This window comes from Dermacentor albipictus, chromosome 1 (assembly GCF_038994185.2).
Source record: "Dermacentor albipictus isolate Rhodes 1998 colony chromosome 1, USDA_Dalb.pri_finalv2, whole genome shotgun sequence".
Classification (NCBI taxonomy): Eukaryota; Metazoa; Arthropoda; class Arachnida; order Ixodida; family Ixodidae; genus Dermacentor; species Dermacentor albipictus.
In genome coordinates this window covers 52,264,045-52,288,225 of record NC_091821.1, presented here as the reverse complement: position 1 = coordinate 52,288,225, position 24,181 = coordinate 52,264,045, and the positions used below count along the sequence as shown (strand labels likewise).

Genomic DNA, 24,181 nt, shown 5'->3' with positions numbered 1-24,181 from the left:
GGGCAACCGTTATCGCAACGCAAGCGATAACGGCTGCTGGTGTCAATCGCACCTCCAACGCCCGGGTCACTGCCCTGTTGCGGCAGGCCACTCGGCTAAATTCTATTTTAAAAAAAATTATGGCGTTTTACGTGCCAAAACTACTTTCTGATTATGAGGCACGCCGTAGTGATGGACTCCGGAAATTTCGACCACCTGGGGTTCTTTAACGTGCACCTAAATCTAAGCACACGGGTGTTTTCGCATTTCGCCCCCATCGAAATGCGGCGCCGAGATTCGATCCCGCGGCCTTGTGCTCAGCAGCCTACCACCATAGCCACTGAGCAACCACGGCGGGTAAATTCTATTTTCGTTTGTCCGCGGAACGTTTTGGAGCACTGCAATCACGGGGCGCGAGCGGGCATGTCACAGGGTATTTTTTTTTTATTTCGCGGGCATCTGCAGTAAGTGAAAAAAAAAAAAAGAAGTATTACTTTATAGAAAGTTATAAAATATTTATTCGGAGGTTTTGCAAACCGCCCTACAACCTATCAACTGTAATTTTTTGCCTAACTTCGTTAACTCAGAAGTTGCTTAATTAATCTTGCCTAATTATGCAATTAATCAGAATATCAGAAATAGTGCGACTTACTACATGCATTTGGTCGCGTCGTCCTAGAGTGCATCGGCCTATTTTTCAGCTCTGGCTAAACTTAGCTGTGACACCCTGTATACGGAACCTGACGTCTACGACGACGGCTGAAATTCGCTTGGAGAGTACATATAATTGTTATCTCAATAAAAACTAAATCAGCTGGAAGAAATTACAGTACAGCAAAGCGTTCAGGGGCTATGCTGATGTGCTTCGTTATCAACTGACCGGTAGCGGTATTCATTTAAACAAAGCAATTTCTTTTTTCGGAGAGAGCAAGTATATAATATTTTACTATCTGTATCGCATGCCGTCACTGTGTACTATTAAGTTTCAATAGAAGTGATTGTCTTTCTTATTAGCCAAGAGCGAATGTGCCACTGTTCTCGTCGGAATACGATATTTTGACGCTGGCGAAGTTTCCTGGCTTTAAGTTCCACGCACCTCTTAGTAATATACTGCGTCTTTTAAAACAAACTATCTTATGCTTTCCCAATTTGGCAGAGAGACCCCTTCGCAAGCAAGCTTTCCAACTCGTCGCCCTAGTATAAAAGCATTACAAGTATACAACCAGCCCACAGTAACACTTCGCTCAGTTCCAGGCAATTGTTACGAGTAAATCCGGCCGCGTTTGCGTATCGAGGGAGGCTGCCACAGCGGCCACACAGATGACATCGTCTTAACATAGTGCTTTGGCAACATCGGTACCGCTCTATCGCAACGATTACCGTCCCGGCCAGATGCCGACGCACAACACGGTGCAGCTTCAGCGCGCGCGCAGAGCTGGCATCAAGCTTGACGTGTAACGGTAACGGTGGAGCGGTAACGGTGAAGCAATTAATGCCCCTTAGGTGTGAATCCCTGTCACATGCACACGTGGACCATGGTTAGGTATCGCCTTGACGGCAATCAAAAGCGCGGGCGCGCGTCCTCAGAGCTCATCCCTCGTAGCTTGTGGCTCGCTGGCTACGTCGGCAGGCGGCAGAACGCTGTCCGCACCATGATCGGAGCCGGTAGCGTTTAGCGCGTCCACCACCACCGAGTCCTCGGTGTCGCTGATGTAGTGATCCTCGCCAGTGTAGTGCGTTGGGTGCACAAACAGAGGGTGCACGGAGAAGGCCTTGAGGTCACGCCGAGGGAAGTGGGCAGCCCAAGATTTCCTGCGGCAGCAATCAGCGAAGAGAAAAGAAAAAAAAAATTAGCCATGCTTGCTTCACTCTGCTTAGCGGATAAAATGAAGAATCAGGTAGGCACACCAAAGTCCTTGTTTAGCTTTCATTTCGAGTTCAAACAGAAGTCATTATTTTTCAGCGTCGGAAACGCTGTTGTACGTATATTAAGTCAATATCACGGAGTTATCATCCAAAACAGAACATCGTATTAGTGACAACGGCAAAGCGTTTCAAGCCCTGAACAAAACTAGGGCGAGCTACAAACCGCACCGCAGTACGAGTAAAACAATCCTTATACGTGCCCGCATTGTCATTTTAGATTTTAAAATGGCCTTCGCGCTCAGTTGCGAAACGTGAATGGTACACGGAGGCGAACAAGATTTGAATAAAAAATGGCTGCGTAGAGATACACGAGCCACAGAGGCTCGCCGCAATATACAAGGGCAGTGCTCATTTTCGCAGAAGTGCACAAAAAAGTATATGTTGACGGCAAGAAGAAACACTGGAATTCTTCAAAGATATATATATATATATATATATATATATATATATATATATATATATATATATATATATATATATATATATGTGTGTGTGTGTGTGTGTGTGTGTGTGTGTGTGTGTGTGTGTGTGTGTGTGTGTGTGTGTGTGTGTGTGTGTGTGTCAGATTGAGGGAAGGAAATAGGCATTTTATCCCTTATAGGATGAGTTATAAATATCCACGGGAAGTTGCGCTGAAGGACGTCAGATGTCAGTCAGCAGTGAAACGTAGTCAATATTGTCACGTGGTAGTGACGGTGAAGAAGGAAGCAGTACGGTGGAATACAAAACTAGCTTTTATTGGGCGAACCTGTGCCCACAAAAGAGGCTACACTTATAGCACAACGAAAGCGGCGAACACAGTCGGCGATCGTCGAAAATCTGATCAGCGGGTCAAGCGCGTCGGCTTTTATAGAGCAGTCGTCGAATGTTCCAGAGTAATCGTTCGGACCCGCGTGCCTTCCACAAAGTTCTACACCATTCGCGTCAGGCGAATAAATAAGATAACACAAGGTTCGGTGACAACAGACTGCGGATAGAAGCATCGATAACTTTCTAGAAACTTCGGATACGTGCAAGCACGTCCCGCGCCGTGCGATAAGATTTGTTAGGCGGCGAAACGTGGTCGCCCGATAAATATAAGTACACGTGTCAATATCCCCCTCTTAAAAAGCATCGACCCGATGCTGAAAACAAATGAAGGTAATAAACAAAAGCACTCGTAGCAAAGAAAAGAACAAAAATGGCGAAGTTCGTCAGCGTCCGTAAAAGGGTTTAAGGCGCACCACGTGGACCACTTCAGATCGTGCGCGGCGCCGCTGTGAATGCGAAAAGCCGTCTGGCACGACCTCATAGTCCAGAGCGCCAATACGTCGGATGACCTTGTAGGGTCCGAAATAGCGTCGGAGTAGTTTCTCACTGAGTCCTCGTCGGCGTATCGGGGTCCAGACCCAAACACGATCGCCAGGTTGGTACTCGACGAAGCGTCGTCGGAGGTTGTAGTGTCGGCTGTCGGTCCTCTGCTGGCTCTTGATTCGCAGGCGGGCGAGCTGTCGGGCTTCTTCGGCGCGCTGGAGATAGCTAGCGACGTCAACATTCTCTTCGTCAATGACGTGGGGCAGCATGGCGTCGAGCGTCGTCGTCGGGTTCCTGCCGTAAACCAGCTTAAACGGCGTGATCTGTGTTGTTTCTTGCACCGCCGTGTTGTAAGCGAAGGTTACATACGGCAGGACCGCGTCCCACGTCTTGTGCTCAACGTCGACGTACATCGCTAGCATGTCGGCGAGGGTCTTATTCAGGCGTTCCGTGAGACCATTCGTTTGCGGATGGTAGGCAGTTGTCCTCATGTGGCTTGTCTGGCTATATTGCAGAATGGCTTGGGTGAGCTCTGCTGTAAAAGTCGTTCCTCTGTCGGTGATGAGGACTTTTGGGGCGCCATGTCGCAGCAGGATGTTCTCGACGAAAAATTTCGCCACCTCGGCTGCGCTGCCTTTCGGTAGAGCTTTTGTTTCAGCGAAGCGGGTGAGATAGTCCGTCGCCACGACGATCCACTTATTCCCGGATGTTGACGTCGGAAACGGCCCCAACAAATCCATCCCAATCTGCTCGAATGGTCGACGAGGAGGTTCGATCGGTTGTAGTAACCCTGCTGGCCTTGTCGGTGGTGTCTTGCGTCGTTGACAGTCTCGACATGTCTTGACGTAACGGGCGACGTCGGCGGTCAGACGCGGCCAGTAATACCTTTCCTGTATTCTCGACAGCGTTCGGGAGAATCCGAGGTGCCCAGCAGTTGGATCGTCGTGTAAGGCGTGCAGTACTTCTGGACGCAGCGCGGACGGAACAACAAGAAGGTAGTTGGCGCGGACTGGTGAAAAGTTTTTCTTCACGAGTAGGTTGTTTTGAAGCGTGAACGAAGATAGTCCACGCTTAAATGCCCTAGGGACAACGTCGGTGTGCCCTTCCAAATACTCGACAAGGGCTTTTAGCTCCGGGTCCCCTCGTTGTTGATCAGCGAAGTCTTCCACGCTTATTATTCCAAGGAAGGCGTCGTCATCCTCGTTATCTTGCGGCGGCGGGTCAATGGGGGCGCGTGATAGGCAATCGGCATCTGAGTGTTTTCGTCCGGACTTGTATGTTACAGTAATGTCGTATTCTTGTAGTCTGAGGCTCCACCGTGCCAGCCGTCCTGAAGGGTCCTTTAAGTTAGCTAGCCAACACAACGCGTGATGGTCGCTGACCACTCTGAATGGCCTGCCATATAGGTAGGGGCGAAATTTCGCTGTAGCCCAAACGATGGCGAGGCATTCCTTTTCCGTTGTGGAATAATTGCCTTCCGCTTTTGACAACGACCGGCTAGCGTAAGCTATCACGTGTTCATGTCCATCTTTTCTCTGGACTAGGACGGCACCGAGGCCTAGGCTACTGGCGTCAGTGTGAATTTCGGTATCGGCGTGCTCGTCGAAGTGCGCAAGTACGGGCGGCGACTGCATGCGTCGTTTGAGTTCTTCAAATGCGTCGGCCTGCGGCGTTTCCCACTTGAACTCAATGTCACATTTAGTTAGCTGTGTCAGCGGCTCAGCAATGCGTGAAAAGTCCTTGACAAATCACCTGTAGTAGGCGCACATGCCAAGAAATCTACGCACTGCCTTCTTGTCGGTGGGCTGCGGGAACTTTGCGATGGCAGCTGTCTTATTTATGCGGGCCCGACACTTAATGTACCCGTCAAAGTTCTAGTGAAATGCACTTTCATAATAATAATAATAATAATAATAATAATAATAATAATAATAATAATAATAATAATAATAATAATAATAATAATAATAATAATAATAATAATAATAATTGGCTGCCAGTACGTGTCCCAATACTCTGCCTGTCCATCTAACAGCTGAGCACGTTTGTACTTGTGAAGTCGGACGGCAGAACCAGGACGTATGCATATACCGGGTGGCATCAATAATTCTCAAGCAAAATAGAAATTTCACGAGACATATCTAGATTAAAAAAAAAGGATTTGTTTACTGCATGACTTTTGCGTGCTCAAGTCTGTACTTGCAGCATGTAAATAGCTTTTGTTAAAGAATGTCCCTGGTCCTGTGCGCAACCGAATACAAACAGAACGCTGCGGTCGTACATGTCCTATCCAACATGGTGACACGCACGATTGCTGTTGTACAGACACGTACGCGTGATGCTTTGCATGTCAGAGTTGCTGCGCATGTGCGGTGCGGATATTTTATAATTCCATGGAGGTGCTGTGCTGTCAAGGAGTGTCAGCGTCTCAATCGCGTCGTTTTGTGAACATTTGCTTATTCGTATCCAAAGATACGTATCTGACTCCTCGTTAGGTTTTTGCACTGTGATATTGCCATCGCTATAAGGCATCACTGTTACCGGCGTCGGTTAACAGTTAATAGAGAGATTGCGTAGATAGAAGAATTCTACAACTATTTTTCAGTCATTCCTGAAATTAGTCGTCACTTGTCCAAACAATTTGGACGAGAAAGCTTCCATCGCGCAACAAAACAACGGTTTCTTAAAAATCAATTGTCGTTCTCTTTAAAACACATCGCAATGCACCACGCCACCAAGAGCCGCAGCAGCGAAAATGGGCGCGAAAGAAAGTCGAAGCTTCGCCCGAAAAGCGAAGCATCCGTTGTGATATAAAATTAGTAGACTGCTATACGACGTAAGGATGGTAGTTTTATTGGTCGTATAAACTTGTAAACATTCGCTTACTAACTAAATTAACAAGCATGGTGTCACGCACGCACAATCAAACATGAACACATCTCACTCGATGACCGCCCGCACTAGCGAGCGAATTGACCATCGTGCCGCCTCTCACTTCAACGTTTACTAAACGGCGAGAACACTAGGCACACGAAGCTATTATTCCTCGATGCAGCTAGACTCTGTACTAATTGTACATCGCTTTCAATATACGGTCCGGGTGGCCACGCCATACGGAGCCGCCGCCGGAAATAAACGCCCCCCCCCCCCCTCCACCTTCCTCCCCTTCCCGGTGCCTTGCGCTCGACGGAAGACGGCGCGCTTCCTCTCCGCTTTCCTCCCGTGCGCGCGAGATTGAACCGCCATCGTCGGCTCACCCTGGCACGCTTTCACTCGCACATAGAGTATAAGGTGCGCGGCGACGATGTTATCGCCCGTGGACGTTATACGGAACATCACGGTTACGGCGTCGACGGCAGAAATGCGCCTGGAGTGTTCTTGTATTTGCTATCGCAATAAAAAAAGACCGAAGAATTAAAAAGACAAGGGCGTCTCACTCGGGATGCTTGTCGAACATGATAGGCAGATACTCGTCGACGGGCACCATCCGGGGCAATGGGTTGGCGTCAACGAGCTTGCGGGCGCCAGATAGCGTCAGTGCGTAGCATAGGGTCCAGTAGGAGTAGTCCACGTGGACAAGCCGGGAGGAGCCCGTCACCAGAGGTTCCTTGGAGCCCGAGAGGCGCTTGCGGCCCAGGTATCTGCGCAGGAGACGACATCGAGTTGATCCAGTGAGGTTTCGAGGCCACGATAATGTGAACGCGACAAGATGGCGTGCGCAATCATGACAAGGTAGGAAATAAATCTGGGGAATGGATTTGTGACGGTGAGAATGCTCAGGTTTTGAGAATGTACTATCTGTCGCAAAAGTTTGCCGGTCAAAGCCGGATATAACCTATCGCCGTGGGACGGGGCCGTGCTCGCTAGCAATGTGGCACTTTTCGAATGTAGAATATGGTAGAGAAACCAAGACGAGTTTACTGTTGCATCAGTAAAGTATGGCGTCAGTATATTCACAGTGCCGCCACACGGCTTAATGACAAGTCTACTCCCGAACGTTTCACGACAGTACATCGTTCTTAGGCACGCAGCAAACAGAGGAACGTTCGCTAGTTTAAAGTGATCGGTTATAGATCTCGGAAGTGCCAAAGCAATGCGCCAGCCTCTTTGTTCAGCACCTACACCACGATGTTAAGGAAGGGTGGGTCACTGACAGGGTGGAATAGATGAAGAACATTAAAATTAGCGACACTACACAATTCGATAAAGCTGAGAAAAAGAGAGCGTTTAATCGTTCTGCGATTCGAGTGCATCGAAGACAAATATATTTTGAACATCTGCTCACATGAGATCCCAGTCCAGGTGGCGAACTTCAGCCAGAAGCTCCCCAATTTTTGTCCGAAAATAGGGCTCGAACCGGATGTCATCCTCGAAGATAAGGGCGATGCGGTGCTGATTCTCGATCATCTGCGACAAGCGCAAAGTCCAGGTGTCAAAAACAAACGTTGAAAAAGAAAAGTGCACCAAAAGTAACGCACGAGGGACGGGCACGCAAGAAAAAGAAAATAAATAAATAAAAGCGCCTATAACTCAGTCTCAGCATGACTAGCCCATGCGCTATGTATTAAAGGAAATATTATTCTGTTCATGCTAAGCACGTGCATTTAATGAAATCATATTGATTTGAAATGCCACTTCTTAAGTAGAAAAGCGAAAATTGTAAACTGAGTAAATGATTCATGTGGTCTACGGCAAACGCCGTACTGGCGGGCTGCTGATTAGTTTTGCGTTTTGTGAGCAACCTGAGCTGAGCGACACCGCACTCTAGCGGACCATTGCTCTATTACAGGTGCACCCGCCGTGGTTGCTCAGTGGCTATTGTGTTGGGCTGCTGAGCATGAGGTCGCTGGATCGAATCCTGGCCATGGCGGCCGCATTTCGATGGGGGCGAAATGCGAAAACACCCACGTGCTTAGATTTAGGTGCACGTTAAAGAACCCCAGGTGGTCCAAATCTCCGGAGTCCTCCACTACGGCGTGGCTCATAATCAGAAAGTGGTTTTGGCACGTAAAACCCCTTAATTTAATTAATTACAGGTGCGATGACAAATCTAGAGGGAGGGGTGCCCGTCATTTGATGCAAAGTAGCTTCTCAAGTGGCGCAATGATGTTATTGGTAATTATTCAGTCATAGGCACTTTCTTTAGGGACACAAAGCTCTTAATGTAATTGGGGCAGAAGTCATGCACAACGACTATTGAAACCACGCTTTCTTTCTTTTTAGCGGCTGCATTTTTTAGACTGCACAATCTTCAGGCTGGGTTCACGAAAACGGTCAGATACACACCAAAAACTGTGCTGACTCGAACAAGAGTGCTTCAGTTAAAACGGCTCAACAATCTATTTCTCAAAGGCAGTGTTTACAATCTCGGCCGAGAAAGCTCGTTCCAGCGCGTGGCAAACGTTTCTTGCGCGCATATAAACCCTGAAGCGACAGTTCAGGCGGATAATGAAAGAATAAACGCGAAATATATTATACAACATCTGACTAAGAGATCAGAAGAATATTTGCTGGGGTGCAACAGGGACGTAACACATCTTGAAGGGGCAGCGCAATAAGACTTACAGAAGGCAGGAACACACAGGACAGCGCCGAACTCACAAGTAACTGTATTCGAAGGCATAAACAAACTTACGTACACAACCCATGGCCACGTGCTCTCACATCGATGGCGTCATTATCAGTGCGCAGGCAAAAACGCAAAACCGTGTAATCTAATGCTACACTATGAGGCGGCTTAAAAATTCAAATTCACTGTCATGCACATTTAACGATGGCATGCTTACACAACGCGACCCTTTTTTCCTGATATAGTAGGCCCAAATAATCTCCCTCGTGGTCTGATTTCTATGCGCGCAAAGTATTGTGGTGTTTTTATACATAGGGGGGGGGGGGGCGGAGTGCACCCATGCTCAGAGCAATGCCGCGCGACATACGAGTAGGCATTACCCGTTAGCGAGCGCCTACCACGAGACATCCTTGAGCACCAGCGGCGCGAGCGAAGAACGTACAGTCCACCACACCCTGACCTATCCAGGCAGGACTCTTATGACTGGCGCCGAATACAGACGCACACATTTCCAAACCTTTATTTCAAAAATGCCATTCACCCAACGCTGTACAGCGTTCGCTGTCCTTGGTGCGGAGGCCGGCCAACTCTCGCCCACATTACGTGGGACTGCCAGTACAGGCCACCCAAAATTAGTATACCAAAAATAACCGGCAAACTTTCCGGAAGGGAGCGGTGGGATACTTGGCTCGCCAGTGAGGATCGGGAGATGCAACTTGCGCTCCTCGACCAAGCACGGCGGACCGCTCAAGCCAGTGGGGCCCTGGACTAGGGGCTCCACCCACTCGCTTTCTGCATTTTTTTTTTGTTTTAAATAAACGTTTTGATATATATATGCTCAGACAATCTAATATTCAGGCAACGACCTGTTTGACCGATATAGACGTGACCGCAGGAAAATGGAAGCTCGTAAACAACTCCCATTCTACAGTGCACAAACGGGGAAGTATGCTTAACAGTAGAGCCTTTCCCAGCTTGAGTGGAGGCAGCCTGGGCAAATTTCCTATCAATCTTACGCCAAATTTTTATCATCTTCAGAAGAACTCATCTGAGAAGAATCATCTTGTTGGGGAAAAAAATTGTAGTGGAGAGGTGGTGCCATCGCCACACATAGGCACCAACCTCTCCTTAAGTACATTTATTATTATTATTATTATTATTATTATTATTATTATTATTATTATTATTAATAATAATAATAATAATAATAATAATAATAATAATAATAATAAAGATGTTGGCACTGCGGTTGCGCGGCCGCCCAATAAACTTCCGTCACCTTCAGTTGAAACTGTCCATTCGTACGAGCGACCACACGCTGCTGCGTTCGTATACACGTGGCTCCAATTGTTCGGCGAGTCCTACACGAATGCAGAATTTCGGTGTACAAGCCCGATTCCGGGAGCTGCCGGAGGATTGCCGCCATTGCCATGCACCATGTACGATTGCCGCCATAGACGCGGTAGCCAAAAGAGAACGCTTCATTGCTTCTGGAGCCGAAACTTGACGTTTGCAAGCCTTTACCATACGCCTGGCGATTTCCCACCAAAACGGTCTAGTACGAATCCATCTGCTTCGTTCTTTGTTTTAACGCGACAGCGTTAAGGAGCTCGATTCGCAGAAAAGCCGGTGTCGGCGTCGTCGGCGTTAGCCGTGAGCGATAAATCCCAGCAGGCACTTCATGAATAAAAACAACTTGCAAGATGGGCTGGGTGGGAATCGAACCAGGGTCTCCGGAGTGTGAGGCGGAGGCGCTACCACTCAGCCACGAGTTCGATGCTTCACAGCGGTACAAAAGCGTGTCTAGTGAATGCGGTGTTGCCTTAGAAACGAGCTGTTTGTAAGGCTCAGGCGTGCGTCGCTTGCTCAGGCGCACATTTCGTTGCCGCGCCGAACGCGGCGCTGCTCGACGCTCACCGCGTCCGATGCGGGGCGCGTAGTCGCTGCGCCGTAGCCCACTGTCTAACACTCCTTGGCGGGTCGACGGGAACGCTGTCGCGTTCCACTCTTGAAGGCGAAGCTTAAGCGTCCTCCAATTTTTTTAACATGTGCTGATGGGCAGACAAGAGGCGAACGAACCCACAGATGGCTGCAAACGACGACAAGCTGTACCCAAAACTAACGGGCAGTCCAGTCAACCACTTCAGAAAAAGTCTGAATGGGACGGTCTCAGCAATGTGCGTACGTGCACACGCGCATGCACACAAACATAGACAGGCGCAGCGGTCACACACAAAATTAAATTGTGGAGTTGTAACTTTAAGTGTGGCCGCTGAGGGACGTCGTAGTGGAGGCCTCCAAATTTCTTCAACGTGCACCCAAAGCACGGTACATGTGCACAGACGTCTTTGCATTTCACCCGCATCGAAATGCGGCCGCCGTGGCCGGGGTTTGATCCCGCGAGCTCGTGCTTATAGCAGCGTAACGCCGTATGTCCACTAAGCAACAATGGCGGGTAGCACCCACACTTAAGTTGCTAGGCCAAAACGTGAGAAAAACGAATGAGAAGAAATCAAGGCCGAGGTCGTGTAACGATTCTGTGCCAGTGTCATTCCTTATTGCGCTTCGTCATTAGTCAGGGCGATTTCTTCCACTCGATTCTATGGATCGAGCGGAAGGAATCGCTACGTTATAACAACCCAGGTGGTTGTCAGCTGGGTTAGCTGAGGAGTAACTCACGTCTTTCCAGATGTTGTAGTGGCTCATAAAACACCCGACTTCACCGGCCGTGATGGGTCTGTAAAAAAGAAATGATCCGAGCCCGCATGAAACACAAACAGAAAGTGGAAGTCACACTATACACGCATGCCTTCACGAAACAGCTAAAGTCAGCCTGCACAGACAGCAAATACCCCTTCACCATGGCACACAATTAAACAGTCTAGACCATTTCGAACGCTAGTGTAAAATAAATACCTTGAGAACGCTCCTACACCACGTACCTGAACGATATAATCAGCAAAGCACAATGTATGCGTTATTCGGAAGTTATGACAGTTTTGAACGGCGAGCTTGCGGACCGTGCTCCTAACATAAGCGCAAGGGTGTTTTCGCCTTTGCAGAGAGGAAAGTGAGAGAAGTGTCCATGCTATTCCATCAAATTGCGTGTTTTCAGTATGCTGAATTAAAAATGAAGCATTGATGATGTACGAAAACAGCTTTCACTAGTGCAGGTAACATGTAATCTAAACACACAGAGTTAAGGTCGAGAGGCACGGCCGACGCCTCTCATAGCACAGCGGTAAAGAAGGAAAAAAAAAACCCGAAACGAAAGCTGTCGGTCTTCCTTGCGTACGAAAGCAGGTGTAAACATGGGCACGTTAATGCAGCTTGCACTCGATCAGAACGAAACCTTTATCACATGTGTAATACGAGAACTATTGAAAATGGAGTTACATGCTAAGCTGCAAATAGGAGCTGCCAGTAGTTCGCGTTCTTTAGAGTGCAGGCAATGTGAAAAAGAAGGCAAATTTCACAGTTAACAGTTAGAGTTGAATTATTTTATTTTTCACAGTTGTGGCGCCGTGAGTACGACACGAAAAGCTGACGCTGTTCTGTGCAAGAAAGTCCGACGAAATCTCAGCGTATACGCGCTGCTTTCGCATTCCGACTTTGGCTAAGCTGTGAGCCGATAATCTAGGCTGCCGACTACGTGCGTAGCAGTAGAATCATTCGCAGTTCAGTCACCACGGCGCGTAATCTCACCATTTTCCGAAAGTGGCGAAAAAGAGACAAGGACCACCGAGTAGCCCTTCAGTTATAGTATACCAGGTGTTTCAGCGAACACTTTCGAAAATTTTTAAAAAAAATTGTCGCGACAGATAACACAATGCTAGTCTATTAGCTGGTCTATTCGAAAGGGCGGACATGAACAGAAAATTTCAATTCCTAATCGACTAATTAACAACAATTCGCTAATTAAAATGTTAACTAATTACCTTGCAGGAATATTGCCATTGATATATTATAGTCGGGGAGTTCGCAAATTGGATCCACATGGAACGAGTTCTCAGGAGGACAGCAGGTTCAAGATATTTATTACCGAACTTTACGGAGAAATGCGTTGGCGTTCCAGTCACCTTTGTGCTTAAATGCGTAAAACGACGTTTTATCAAGAAATCATGTGGGACGAAAGTGCATTTCTACCGCAAAAAAGCTTGACGGCACATATCTCCTAAATTATGTCATCCACACAATTCTTTTCAAGTCGATACGCCTTGCAAGCAATCCCGCTAGAACTTGTAAATTGCAATATGTGTCGTAAGGTCAATAGTTAAAAAGTTAATCAATGAATTTTTGTCAAATAATCAATTATGAAGAGGAGGAGGTGGAGGAGGAATAAACTTTATTTGTGCACTGCAGATTTAAGACCTAGGCCTCTCTACGTAGATGACGGCCTCGAGCCCTTGGGCCCTGGCGGCATCTTCGGCCTGCCGGATTGCCTTGAGTTGGTCTTCCGGTGCACAGCGGAGCAACGCGGTCTCCCACTGCTCTCTGACCTTGTTTATTTTATTCTGTGTGGGTGTCCGAGGACAGGCCCAAACCATATTTTGTAGGTCCGCCCTTTGCTGACGGAACCTACATCTATCCGTGTAAAGGTTCGGGTAGTAGCGGTGGTAGGCCACCGGGTTCGGATATGTATCTGTTTGTAAGAGGCGCCATGCCATCGCTTGCCGTCTGCTCAGCGAGGAATGTGCCGGGGGAAATGGGCCCTTCCCAATTTATAGTGTTTGGTGATCTCGTTAAAGCTGGGTCATCCGGTCTCTCTCCATTCCTAGTATTGGTTGCGTGTCACTTGTTCGGCCCGTCAGTTCTCGAGCCAGGTTGTGCGCTTTTTCGTTCCCGGGAAGGGAGGAGTGTGTGGGTGCCCATATAATGTGAATGCCTCGATCTTCACGAAAGTTGTTTAAAATTCTCAGCGCTTCCGGCGAGATGCTTTCTTTTGCATAGTTATTGACGGCTGTCTTGGAGTCGCTTACTACGATGTTAGCCTCCGTGAAGGCTATTGCCAGTGCTAAGGCTATTGCCAGTGCTAAGGCAGCCTCCTCAGCCACCTCCGTCTTTCTTGCTTTTAGCGTGCAATTAACTATGCAGTCACCCTCTAGACTCGTATCAACTATCGACATCTCTGTCAATTTGCATATTCCGCCGCGTCCACATAGACCACGCCCCTGGCACTACGGAATCTTTTGTGGAGAGCTCTCGCTCTTGCGATTCTTCGATCTTCGTGAAACTCCGGGTGCGCGTGTTTCTGGGGATTGGGGGTATTGATAGATGTTCCCTTATTTTCCTTGCGATGGCTCTCCGCACTCCGTGCTGTGCTTCGTCAGTTATTCCGACGTCATCTAAGATGTGTCTCCCCGTCAAACCCTGTGTCAGCCTTTCATAGTGCGCTACTCTCTGGGCCTCAATAAGTTTGTGTAGGGTGTTGTGCACGCCGAGCGCCAAGAATTTCTCGTTTGACGTATTTGCCGGAAGTCCCTAGGCTTGCTTATAGGCCCTTCTAATAATGCATTCTATCTTGGCTTTCTCCGCAGCGTAGAGCTTGAGGTAAGGAACCACATATACAATACGACTGATTACGAATGTTCCTATTAATCGGACGAGATTGTGCTCTTTCATGCCATAGTGCCTGTTGGATATCCGCTTTATTAGTCTGATCGTCTGTTGAACACTATTGTCTAGTAGTCTAAAGGTTTCTCCGTTATGGGGGGCCGTTTTCGGATATGCGGAGTCCCAGTATTCTCAGGCTCTCCACTATCGGTATCGTGGTGCCTTCTACCATGATCACAATGCCAGGCCTTTCCCTAATGCTTTTTCGGCCCCTGCATGAGGGTCTATAGAGCAGAAGATCTGATTTTTGCGGAGAGCATCTCAGTCCCTTGTCTCTGATGTAGTCTTCGACCGTGTTTACGGCTGTTTGAAGGATCTCTTCCACATGCCCATCGCTTCCAGCCGCCACCCAAAGGGTGATGTCGTCCGCGTATAGGCTGTGTCCGAGTAGTTCTATCTTTGCGAGTCTCCCAGGAAGATTGATCATTGCCACGTTAAATAGAAAGGGAGAGAGTGAACCCTGCGGGGTAGCCCTATTACCTAGTTTGAGCGCCTCCGATTTGGATTCTTCAACTGAAATCTTTGCGGTACGATCCGTCAAGAAGTATTTGATGTACACGTATGTGTTAAGTCCTACATCCAGCTTTTGGAGATATTGTAGTATTGTCTTGTGCGTGACGGTGTCAAAGGCCTTAGTTAGATCGAGACCTAGTATCGCCTTGGTGTCTAAAGTTTTCTCATCCGCATCTATGATCTGATGTTTTAGTTTGAGCATAATATCCTGCGTCGATAACTTGGGTCGAAATCCAACCATAGTATGTGGGTAAAGTCGTTCTTCACCCATTTATCTCGTGAGGCGTGTGAGAACCACATGTTCCATGAGTTTACCGACGCAGGATGTTAGCGATATGGGCCTTAAGTTCGTCAGTTGTGGTTTCTTTCCAGGCTTCCGTATAAAAATGATTTGGGCTGATTTCCATAGACTTGGAATGCCACCTTGCTCCCAGCAGTTATTCATGTAGTCCGTGAGAGCTCGGATGGATACATCGTCGAGGTTCCTGAGTGTTTTGTTGCTTGTCCCATCAGGTCCTGGTGCAGATTTCGGGTCGAGCCTGGTAAGTTCATATCTGACTTCTGCCTCCGTAATAGGCGTATCAAGATCAGGATTCTCGTTACTTAGGTAATCCGGGAGTCGTTCTTTATCCGCATCTACAACGTACATATTTTGGAGCTACCGAAAGAGCTATTCCTCTGTACCGTCGTAGCTGTGTATAACCTTCTGTAGATTGTGTCTTGGTATGGTTTTTGTACTGCCGGGGTCCAAGAGGCATCGGAGAATGTTCCAGGCCTTGGACATTCCTATCTGCCTTTCCATCAAGTCGCACGTGGCTTCCCACTTTTGTTGGTTTAACCTATTTGCATATATCTCGATTTCCTCATTTAATTCCACAATTCTCTTCCGTAATTTCCGATTATGTTTTTGCTTTTTCCATCTTTTCAGCATACTACTTTCGCTTCCCACATGTGCAGTAATCTGCTATCCATCTCCTCTAGCCCTGCCTCCTCTGGAACAGTTTTGGTAGCACGTCTATTCTTGTAGTTTCTGCGCCCATTTCTCTATGTCCGGTATAGCGTCTCCCACATCTTCTTGTCAGATTTTGCGGAAAGAGTCCCATTCTACAAGTTTCAGTTCTCTACCCCTCTTTTTCCTTGGGCCTGCTCGTACCGTTGTGGCGACGATGTAGTGGTCCCTACCTAAGCTTTCCTGCATGTTTGTCCATTGAGAATCTGCTACATTCTTCGTAAGTGTGAGATCTGGCGTCGTGTCGTTGGTTATGCTGTTTCCTATTCTGGTTGGTGCCTGAGGGTCAGTAATGAGCGTTAGTTCTTCGTGCTGAGCGTCTGCCCATAGGCCCTTAAAGGGGCCCTGAACCACCCCTCAGGCTTGGTGAAATAACATATCCGCGGGTAGCATACGCTGTTGTGAACATCTCAGCCAAGTTCTGCTGTCGTACGCGAGCTCGCAAGCGGAGCGCGAAGTCACCTTTTTCTCCAACGCTCTCGTTTCAAAAACCCCATGCTCCTCGCTCTTTTCGGTGTGCTTTATTTCGTCATAAAGCACACTGCAATACGCCGCTGCTATTGGCTGCTGCACTCGGCTATACCGCGGCCGCCGCGAGGTGCCGCCACGAGTCCAGTGGCTAAGCGCACTGGAGCTCTCTGAGGACAGCCGCGTTTGGCTTACGTTTAGCGCGGCATAGGCACCAAATCGGAAATTTGAACTGCGAGCCACGGGGACGTCTCCGCCGTAGCCTTCGCAGTGAATGGCATTGGAGGAGGAAGGGGAGCACAACTGAGGCCGTGTTTGATTGCCGATAACTCCGCTTCTGCTGAACACATCCATTGAAGTACTTTTTACGGAAAAGTGGTTCTTCACTTCACATGTCTTTCTCCACTTCGATAAAAAGTGGTTCAGGGCCCCTTTAATGTTCTGTATGCTGTATCCCCCAAGCTGCGTGCGGCGCGTTAAAGTCGCCGAACACGACTAGCGCTTGTTTGTGCGCTAGGCTCAACGCTTTGCGGAAGAGTGGGCCGAATTTGGGCTTGCGTCGGGGTGGACTGTGTATGTTAAGAATAAACAGACTTCCCTCTTCTTTAAGGCAGGGGATTATTTCATATAGGACGTGGTCTATGCCGCGCATTCCGGTATCCTTCTCGATAGCCGAGAGGTTTCTGTGTATCAGCGTCGTGACGGTTGCCTTGTCGCCGGAAGCACTGTAACATTTATACCCCAATAATTTTGCGCTCCCCCCGGTCTCATGCAGGGCGATGACATCTGGCATCACCTTACTTGTTACGAACTGCTGCAGCTTTCCTCGCTTGCGACGATACCCGCGGCAGTTCCATTGCCAAATCGCGTATTGGTTACGCGGCACCATGTTGATTTATCTGTTCTTCCCCGGTGGCCATGCTATTTTCTACGGCATTCGGTCTGCTATACGGTTTGCTTTTAACCGGTCCCGCGCCTGCCGGCCGAGTATCCGTTGGTGTGCTTTCTAGTGCCGCTACTCTATTCGCTAATTCATCGAATCGTTGGTTAATCTCTACAAACATGTTTGTGATTTGTTGCTGTAACCTATCGAACATTCCTTTAATCGTTCCCATAACCTCGCTGATTGCAAAGACGTTCTTTTCCTCAACCGTTCCTTGCGCCCTCCTTCTGCGTGGTGGTGCTTCCCCGTGCGCTTGTGTGGGAACGGGTGTTGGAGCTCGACTAGGCGTTGACGTCCTACTGGCGGAGAGTGTGTGGCCATTCTTTCTTTGTTGCTGAAGCTTCGTGTTTTCTGCCCTAAGCTGCTTGATCTAATCTTTAAACGTTGCATTATCTCGGGTAATCTGTTCTCACATGTTTCTGATCTGTGTCAGTTCCTGTTCTAGGGCGGACCTTTTAACTTTAGGCGATTGAGTAGCAGTGCCGGAGACCGCAAGTAATGTCCACCACTGTTAATAGACCGGCTCATGGACTACAATGCGCTATCTGCAACAGGCAATTAAAAAATGGAAAGTGAATAAAGGGAAAAAGAGACATCCACCCGTTTGTAGCTATTGCTACTACCCTTTATTCATTACTTCTCTCCACCTTGCGGGTTTCCGCAGAACTACTACGTCAAAAAATGGAAAGTATTCGCTGAAGCACCTGTATATATAGTGCGCTTTTTTACGGTTCAGCTCACGTACCGAACGATGTACTCACGCAAGCAGTTTTCAGCAGAGACAAGTGGTCATCCATTTACACAGCATTTCCGTAATGACCACCACTATGAGTGATTGCCCCGTGGCACAATATTGACAGCTGAGACTGCGAACCTGGTTATTATCACGTATCTAATGAAATGAAGAGCGTTAAAAATATATTTGTGATTGTTATTTCGCGAATTTTTGTTTCGGCATTACGATAAGTGTTTACTGCTACCAAGCTCTACAAAATGATCACTCACGAGCTTATAAGTTTCTATAGAGCACCTGTAACGCAACGTTTTGCACTATCGCACCACATCCCATCTCCCACCTGTGACCTACAAATTAAAGGACAACACTATACTCGCAAATATTCACGCCTTTATGATAAAGCAGCTGTCAGCGCTTGCAAGAGCGAGCGTGCCCAAGTTAAATCGTCTTATTTCCACAGGGTCTTTTTTTTCTTCTTCTTTCTTTCTGTTTTTGTTAGGCTCGATACATTTCAGTTTTCTTCTATTACTGATATTACGCATAATTTGGCGCGGGCTATGATCCAAAGGCATCATTTATCCCACTTAACCACTGCGTTCATATAGATGGCTCCATTCTTGCCGCTCATCCGTCATTTGTAATAAACCTAAGTGCTGCGTACTCTAATGAGGACCGTGCGCGCTTCGCAAAAAGTCCGCGCGTCGCACACAAAAGTAAACAGAAACCGACGACAAGGAAGTCCGCGAGTACATCGGCGCATTTTGCCGCGGCTCACGCGTGTCAGCTGAAGCACAGTTTATTGCCGCGCCAGTGAGCGAGCGTTACCTGGAAACTCGGAGCTGCCGCTCTGGCAGCTGCGCAGTGCTCCCAGAGCGGGGACCTAATTGCAACGGACGGCGACGCTGAGACGACGCGCGCGCGTCTGTAAACATGACGTTGGGCGCAGCAGAGGAGTGATCACGTTCCAGATGGGAAAAAAAAAAAAAACGAAGTCCATTCAGTGCTCGCGCGCAGGGAACGAGAGTGTAGGTGACGGATGGAGAGAAGGCGGTACTGTCTGTGAAGCGTGGCTGCGGGTGTAAAGAAAGGGAGTCAAACTTCAGGGCCCGTATTCACAACAATGCTGTTACGCAAAGTAGTCTTCGTAAGAGCAAATTCCAGTCGATCCCGACGCTGGGCATATCATTAGCGAAGGCAGCCAGCCAGTGGCAAAAGACCGCTTACGAACGAAAAGTTTTGTGAAATAGGCCCCTGCAGGACCTAATACACAGAGCTTCTTCTTTTTTTGTTGTTGTTGTTGGTAAGTGCTGTTTCCAGGCATTGGCGGGTCGCTTTCGCTATCGTAATATGTCGGCCATCACGACTGGCTGGTATTTACTATTACGAAAACGTCCAAGCTACGGTCGAGCTAAAGGGGAAACGCGCGCACTCTTATTGAGTGCTGCCTTTACGAAGCAGTTAGTACGTTTCACAGACAAGTTGGCAAAAGGTAATATCACCATCACCTGCTGTGTATTAAGCTGTGTTGTGGAGGCCGTCATGCCATGTTTGGACAAACTAAGGTTTCTATCATTATGTTCGATTAATTCTTATGCGCTGCGTTGTGGCGCACACATGCGCAGACCATAGGTTATAGAAATATAGGCTCATGACTGTTTATTTATTCAAACACATACAGGTAAGACTTGAGCTCCTAATGATGATAATGAAAATAAGCATCATCATCATATTATTATTATTATTATTATTATTATTATTATTATTATTATTATTATTATTATTATTATTATTATTATTATTATTATTATTATTGCGCAGTGCATTGTTTCCTTTCGAAGTTTGTTCTTTTCTGTACAGTGCACTTTAATACATCTGAACTAGTATTCCTGCCATGACCCTTACGTGAAATTATTTGATGATGTTACTATACTAACTTGTGTGGCAATGCAGTCCTAACTTTCTTTTTCGCATACATATTTGTAATAGATACAAATATGAAGTTTGTATGAAGTTTGCTGTACTGTCGTTCTGCTGCCTTGTACGGATGAGAGGTGGGGCTAGTCAAGCTGCATCAGCGCAGCTTTTTTTTTCCACTTTTCACGCCACAATTGTTCAGTGTAAAACATACTGTACTGTTGGCGGTGAAAAATAAACTTCAAGTTCAACATTTTTAACACAGCAGAATTGGCAATGAAAGCGCTGCTTGAAAACAAAACAGGCCTGAATAACTTACTGGGCCAGCAAATAGCACTACACCGGCGCCATACTCTGTATACTTCGCAAACTGAATACACGTGCAAGTCGTATCCACCACGTGCTTTGTTTAGTAAATACAACTAGCAGCGCACTTACCAATTGCCTTTGCTGGAATCTTAGTCAACTTTGTGACAAGTTGTTACTAGGTTTTGGTTAGTAACTGACGCGAGCTTTATTCCAAGAGTGTAAGCACAGTAGCTTTGTTGCGCGTACAGGCCTCGATAATTTAGACGCCATTAGGCAGTGAGACCCCTCCCCCCTCTACTGAATTACCTTTCACATTTTTTACCCTAGTGTTAAGTAAGCATAACTTAATGAAAGCAAAGCGGGACAACTGCAAACTCCATCTAGTGTGAATTTCCCGGACACGCAGAGCATCCACGTGACCGGTAACGGCACCTCGTTAGTATGCACTTAAACACGAGTCATATTTACGGCCGATGCATCAGAGGTCGTTAGGGCATCCGGCACTCGTAGGACGGAAAACTCGCGCCTTAACGCGCGTTTCCGAGCACGATCCGGCCACCGGAGAGGACGAGATCCGGAGAGGACGAAGCCACGCACGAGCGGCACGCGCCTACAAGTAACAAGAAGAAAAGCGTTTCTAACAATGAGTGACGCGCGCCGAAACGCGGCTAAAGCTAACAAAATAGTGACACGTATAAACTAGACGACCAGAAAGAGCGCGCTGGCGATCAGCATGTCCGCGAGAAAGATACAAGGGCGATTCGGTGCACCACTCTCGAAAGCGCCGGTTTGAATGCCGTAAGCAGTTCGTTGGCGAAAAAAAAAAAAGACAAATGTGGTGGTTTCGCCCGAAACGGGAAACATCGATTGGGATACCAAATGAGTGGGCAGCTATCCGTAGTAACGATAGTAGTTTTGTCGGCCATGTAAACTTGTAAACACAGACACACTAAGTAAAAAAAGCATGGTGTCACGCGCGCACAAGCAAACATGAACACATCTCACTCGATCACCGCGAAAACTCGGTGTCAAGACGCTGGAGCGAGGAAGCGCAGCAGCAGCAAAAAGCGAATTGAGTTCGTGCAGCCGCTCGCATCAACGCGAACTAAGTCGCGAAAACACAGCGCAGCGCGGACTCTGTATTCGTCGCAGATGGCTTTGAAGATACAGCGGCCCGGGCGACAGCGCGCGCCCGACCCGGCCGCGTATTTACAATTGCTCGTGGATACGGCGGGGTGTGGCAGTTGCGGAGACGCCGGATGTTTGCGCGCATGCGCGATTAAGAGCTGGTGCGAGAGAGGAAATGTGGGCACTTTTGCTCCTTGAATATACTACTCTGCCTAGGCACTACGGAGGAGTTTCTTAGCGCGTGTTGTATGCGCTTGTCCCTAGACGCGCCGGCACAAGTCGCGGGGCGCGGTAGTGCTGAACCTAGCATCGCAAGTTGCCGGCTCGACGAAATTATATTTATTCGATCGTGTTGTTTGCTAATTAAAAGAACGTGTCACTATTTCGTATTATTGGCAGCGCCTCCAGGACACCAAAGCGGCAACGGGGTCATCAAAGCTAGAAGCCGGACTGGTCCGTGGGTTGGGGCTCGCAGAGGCCTGCGCGTGCCAGGGGAGCATAAGATCGGCTGTCCACCCACCCACGGGCGGCCTTGCTTCCAGCTTTCATCCCCCCGCTACCGCTTGGGTGCCCCGGAGATCCTGCGCCGCCTGCTTTAACATAACCTCAGGGGCTCTCCTGAGGCCTCCGTTTGCCGGTTACATGTGCCCTCCTGGAGCAGTGCTTGTAAAAAATGCAGTCTATCGTCGCGACTAACAAAGTGGCCCGCGACTTATACAACACCAGTCAGAACCTTGGCACTTCAGAGACAGTGATCACCAAATGGGGCATCCGTGCCCACTGCCTCACCACGCGGGCAGTCAGCGGCGGAGCGTAAACTCGACCCCCCCTCCGCCATGCCGGCACGCCTAGAGACAAACGCACGCTACACGCGCAAAGAAACTTCACCGTAGTGCCTAGGCAGAGTCACATATTCAAGTAGCAAAGGCCCCGAGATTTTCTCTCTCGCACCCGCTCTTACTCGCGCCTGCGCAGAAACGTCGAGCGCCGCCAAAAGCGCGACGTCCCGCTTTACCTACTAGCAATTGTAAAAACGCCGCCCGGTGTAGAACGCGCCCCACTCCCTACCCTCCATCCGAAGCTTTGCGCACAACGTAAGACGGCGCGCTTCCTCACCACCTCCCTCCCTTGCGTTCACGAGATTGAGCCGCGACCGCCGGCTCACCCTCGCACGCTTTCACTCGCACATACAGCATACGGTACGCGGCGTCGACCTTATCGCACTTGGACTTTATCCGCCATGCGCAGCGCCTATAGGGGCGCCACTGAAAGCCGCGTAGAGGCGGCCGTAGGAACCGCAGGCGGGCCTCACGCCCGACAGGCCTCCTTCCACTGCAGGCATGACTGAAGTGAGTGCGTGCGATTTACCGGCTGTGCGCGTCCCAGATAGTTACTTGTGCGGCATCAGTGTGCGCAAGGAAATCACACTGTACAATAGTGGACATATCTCCGACTTCACGGCTGTCTGGGACGACATTGTCTCCTTAGCGCGAAGTATTTGCCGCAAATGAGCGTCAACAAGCTTGCCTATGAAGTGGGGCTCATCGCCATTATGCCGCTTTCATTATAATGCCCCGGCTGCTAATGGCTTCATTTGTTGGGCCGTGAACCGACGTTCTTTATGTACACGCTTGCTTCGTTTATATGCCGTGTATTTTTATAGTACGTTGAGGGAGCGCCGTCGCGTCTGCGATTAGCACTATGAGCTTGAGAAAAATAGCACATAAAGGACTCAAGGACACCAAGAAAAAGAATTAAGGGCTGATTGTTTTTATGCTTGCGTCTTACCACTTTCTGCACAGCATAGATTTCACATCTATGGTGTTGGGCTGCTGAGCATGAGGTCGCGGGATCCCATCCCGACCACGGCGGCCGCATTTCAGTGGGGGCGAAATACGAAAACGCACGTGGATTTTGATTTAGGTGCACGTTAAAGAACCCAAGGTAGTCAAAATCTCTGGAGCTTTTCACTACGCCGTGCCTCACGATCAGAAAGTGGTTTTGGCACGTAAAACCCCATAATTACAATTACATAAATTTCACATGTTCCATCGTTAAACAATCAGAGCGTTTTGATGATTTTAAAGGAGCACGCGAGTAAGATATCGGAAGACGCCATAGCTGAAAATTTGCGTCCCTGGTCAGTCAACAGCATATTGCTGTTATATCTTATGTCATTTTTTTGTGTAATCCCCATTTTTACTAGTATCCACCTCGCACCCAAATGCAGAATTAAACCGCATGTTGTATCGCCTGTTGTACTACCCCGAGTCAGAATAGCCAATTGATGTAGCGTTTTTAATCAGTTAAACGAGTACGTTGATACAATATTAACACTTTTAAAGCAAGACTTTGGGGCCCTCGTCTGTATACTGTATCTTACCAATGCGTTGTATTCAAAGAATAATAAACTGAAGCTGATTAAACTGAAACTGAAACTGAATAAATACAAAGCATGGCAATAAATAATTCTTGTGAACCACGCGCTACATTGAAATCATTTTCAAAGCAGAGACAACTACAGTGAAGCAACATGAACGTTATAGGCCCATTTCATGCAGAAGAAGCAAAAGAGAACAAGTACTAGCTACCAACACTAGCAAGAAAAACAATAATAACAACAACAACAACATGAAGGTTCAGATTTGACCACAACGCATGACACAGCTGGGGTAAAGTGAATATGCATTAGTTGCAGACATCACGGCTTCGCACTTGAGGCGTTTCCCATAACCGCGAAGTGACATATTAAGAGGCATTCAAAACGAGACTGAATGCCCT

The 24,181-nt window shown here is 48.1% G+C and overlaps 1 protein-coding gene across 1 annotated transcript in view; it reads right to left on the bottom strand.

Moving 5' to 3' along the window:
* Positions 1 to 697: 697 nt before the first annotated feature.
* LOC135912000 (glycosyltransferase 25 family member-like) overlaps positions 698 to 24,181 on the bottom strand; it is a 571,330-nt gene continuing 547,846 nt past the window's right edge. The window contains exons 3-6 of the mRNA XM_070521056.1: positions 11,447 to 11,504; positions 7,484 to 7,605; positions 6,636 to 6,839; positions 698 to 1,791 (exon numbers count right to left, since the gene is read on the bottom strand). Of these exons, the coding sequence (XP_070377157.1) occupies positions 1,563 to 1,791; positions 6,636 to 6,839; positions 7,484 to 7,605; positions 11,447 to 11,504 (613 nt within the window). The 3' untranslated portion in view covers positions 698 to 1,562. The remainder of the gene's footprint in view (positions 1,792 to 6,635; positions 6,840 to 7,483; positions 7,606 to 11,446; positions 11,505 to 24,181) is intronic.